Source organism: Anneissia japonica, unplaced genomic scaffold, assembly GCF_011630105.1.
Source record: "Anneissia japonica isolate Jap-2015-1 unplaced genomic scaffold, ASM1163010v1 scaffold3434_len466720_cov178, whole genome shotgun sequence".
In the NCBI taxonomy this organism is placed as follows: Eukaryota; Metazoa; Echinodermata; class Crinoidea; order Comatulida; family Comatulidae; genus Anneissia; species Anneissia japonica.
Genome location: NW_022718341.1, coordinates 324,142 through 326,490, shown reverse-complemented (window position 1 = coordinate 326,490; position 2,349 = coordinate 324,142). Strand labels below are relative to the sequence as shown.

The 2,349-nt window shown below is 24.9% G+C and overlaps 1 protein-coding gene across 1 annotated transcript in view; it reads left to right on the top strand.

Moving 5' to 3' along the window:
• Positions 1-2,349, top strand: part of LOC117110528 (versican core protein-like) — a 26,169-nt gene that overhangs the window by 14,776 nt on the left and 9,044 nt on the right. The window contains exon 12 of the mRNA XM_033253275.1: positions 189-290. Coding sequence (XP_033109166.1) covers positions 189-290 — 102 coding nt within the window. The remainder of the gene's footprint in view (positions 1-188; positions 291-2,349) is intronic.

Genomic DNA, 2,349 nt, shown 5'->3' with positions numbered 1-2,349 from the left:
GTATATATATATATATATCTGTATCTATATAAATTAGTGTATATATTAGTAAATAATGTGTGTAATATATTATTATCTCTATTATAATAAAAATAATAACTTTTCTCATATCTCTTCTGAAAGGACTTTAACATGCTTATCTTTTCAATTTAGTATAATACAATAGTATATTTAATTTCTGTTTTTAGGCATAGATATTTGTAGTAATGTCACATGCCCTAACGGTGGAATGTGTGTTCCTAATCTCGACACGTGTGAAACATCATGTACAGGCTATAGTTGTGAAAAAGGTAAGTGTGGTTGTGAAACAAGGTTACACTAACTTATAACTAACTTTGTGAATAAAATTTATCTGTTCAACTTCCATTTCAGTCCAAACATCATGATCTTGTTATAAAAAAAGTCATACTTGGCTTAACAAAAAAATTGTAAAAAATTGAAAATTGTTACACGAACAAAAATAATCAATGATGAAATTTCTCAAATTAATTTAGACAAAAATCATATAGTACAGTACATACTAATTACATAAACATAAAATACATATAGGTAAGCTATTTTTAAATATATATTAGGCCCTATTATATTTCACTACATATTTCAATGTATATGAATTTCTTCCTATATCGAATGAAACATTGTGAGCATCACAAACAAATAACATGTGATGTTCTGTCATTGTCAGTCATTTCCCATTCTAATAAGACTAATAACACAATTCCGAAATAATCGAACTAAAAAAGATATTGGTATTATCAGCGTCTACAATTTCACCCATTCTTAATTCATTTCAGATTTTGATATCCCTTTCATTGTATTCAATGTTCAATGTTTACTTCCACAATTCAATAATATTTTATGTTATACATACAATAATAATAATAATAATAATAATAATAATAATAATAATAAATACAGATATAGCAAATCGTCAAACAATTGGATTTGATTAGTGGAGGAGGCTATATAAGCTGATTAGACTCGTCTTATCAGCTTTAAGCCATAGCCCCCTTACATAATGGTTTAAATTGTATTACTAATTTTATCTTTTTAAAGTAAAACAAAAAAGGAAACATAAAAAAATAAATAAATAACACAAAAACAAAATAAATGAAACAAATATTATTATATTATATGTAAATCTTGTGAGAACCGATAACATTTTTTTTCCAATGCATTTCATAATAACAAATTTAATTATGATAATGAAAACAGTAATAGTAGCAACAATAATTATAATAATAATAATAGTACCGACAACAATAGCAATAATAATAATAATAATAACAACAACAACAACAACAATAATAATAATAATAATAATAATAATAGTAATAGTAGCAACAATAACGATAATAATAATAATAAGAATACCGACAACAATAGCAGTAATAATAATAATAATAATAATAATAATAATAATAATAATAATATCAAAGACAGTAATAACAATAATAGTAGTAGTAAGAACAATAATAATAAAAATAATATCATTACTATTACTATTTCAAACCATCGCCACAATCACCACTACTATTATTAAAAAGGGAATATATTAGACCACAACAAGGCACACGTCTAAAGAAAATATTTATTCTTCGTAAGTATTTGCACATGTATTAATACTCCTATAGATTTATTTTGGTATTATTATCTATTTTTGTATCCATCACATCATTTCATTTCATTTTGTTTGGCTTTTTTTTTACCATTCTCATTGTCATCGTCATTATAATGTATTACAAATTACGTCCCACAGAGGTAGAGCTTGATTATTCGAAACTACAAAAGCATTTTTTTCAAAAATTAATAAATCAAGAAGATGTTGTAGACATATGTTGTGCCATTCATGTTTTGTAGACCGACCAGATGAGTGTTAGTATATAGTATATAGTCTGGAATAAACATGATGTAAATATAAGAGACAGGTTTATTACCGTGTGTAGGCGAGACTATAGTAATATTCAGAGATTTTACGAATCGATAAACAAATATAACATTTAAAAAAATTATATTTTGTAGTAATTTCCGAATTTTGGCTAACTTCCACGGCCAGGATCGGAAACTCTCCTTGCTATTCAAAGGGATCACGTGCTAAGACCCATGCCTTCGAAAACATGTAAGGCTAAACCATTGCTTTCCCGGTGAAAGCTTAATGAAAGTAGCGATTAATCACTAATTTTACCATGGTATATTGAGTACCGGTACAACGTAATATAATATATTATATTATTATTATTATTATTATTATTATTATTATTATTATTATTATTATTATTATTATTATTATTATTATTATCATCATTATCATTATCATTATCATTATCATTATCATTATCATTATCAATA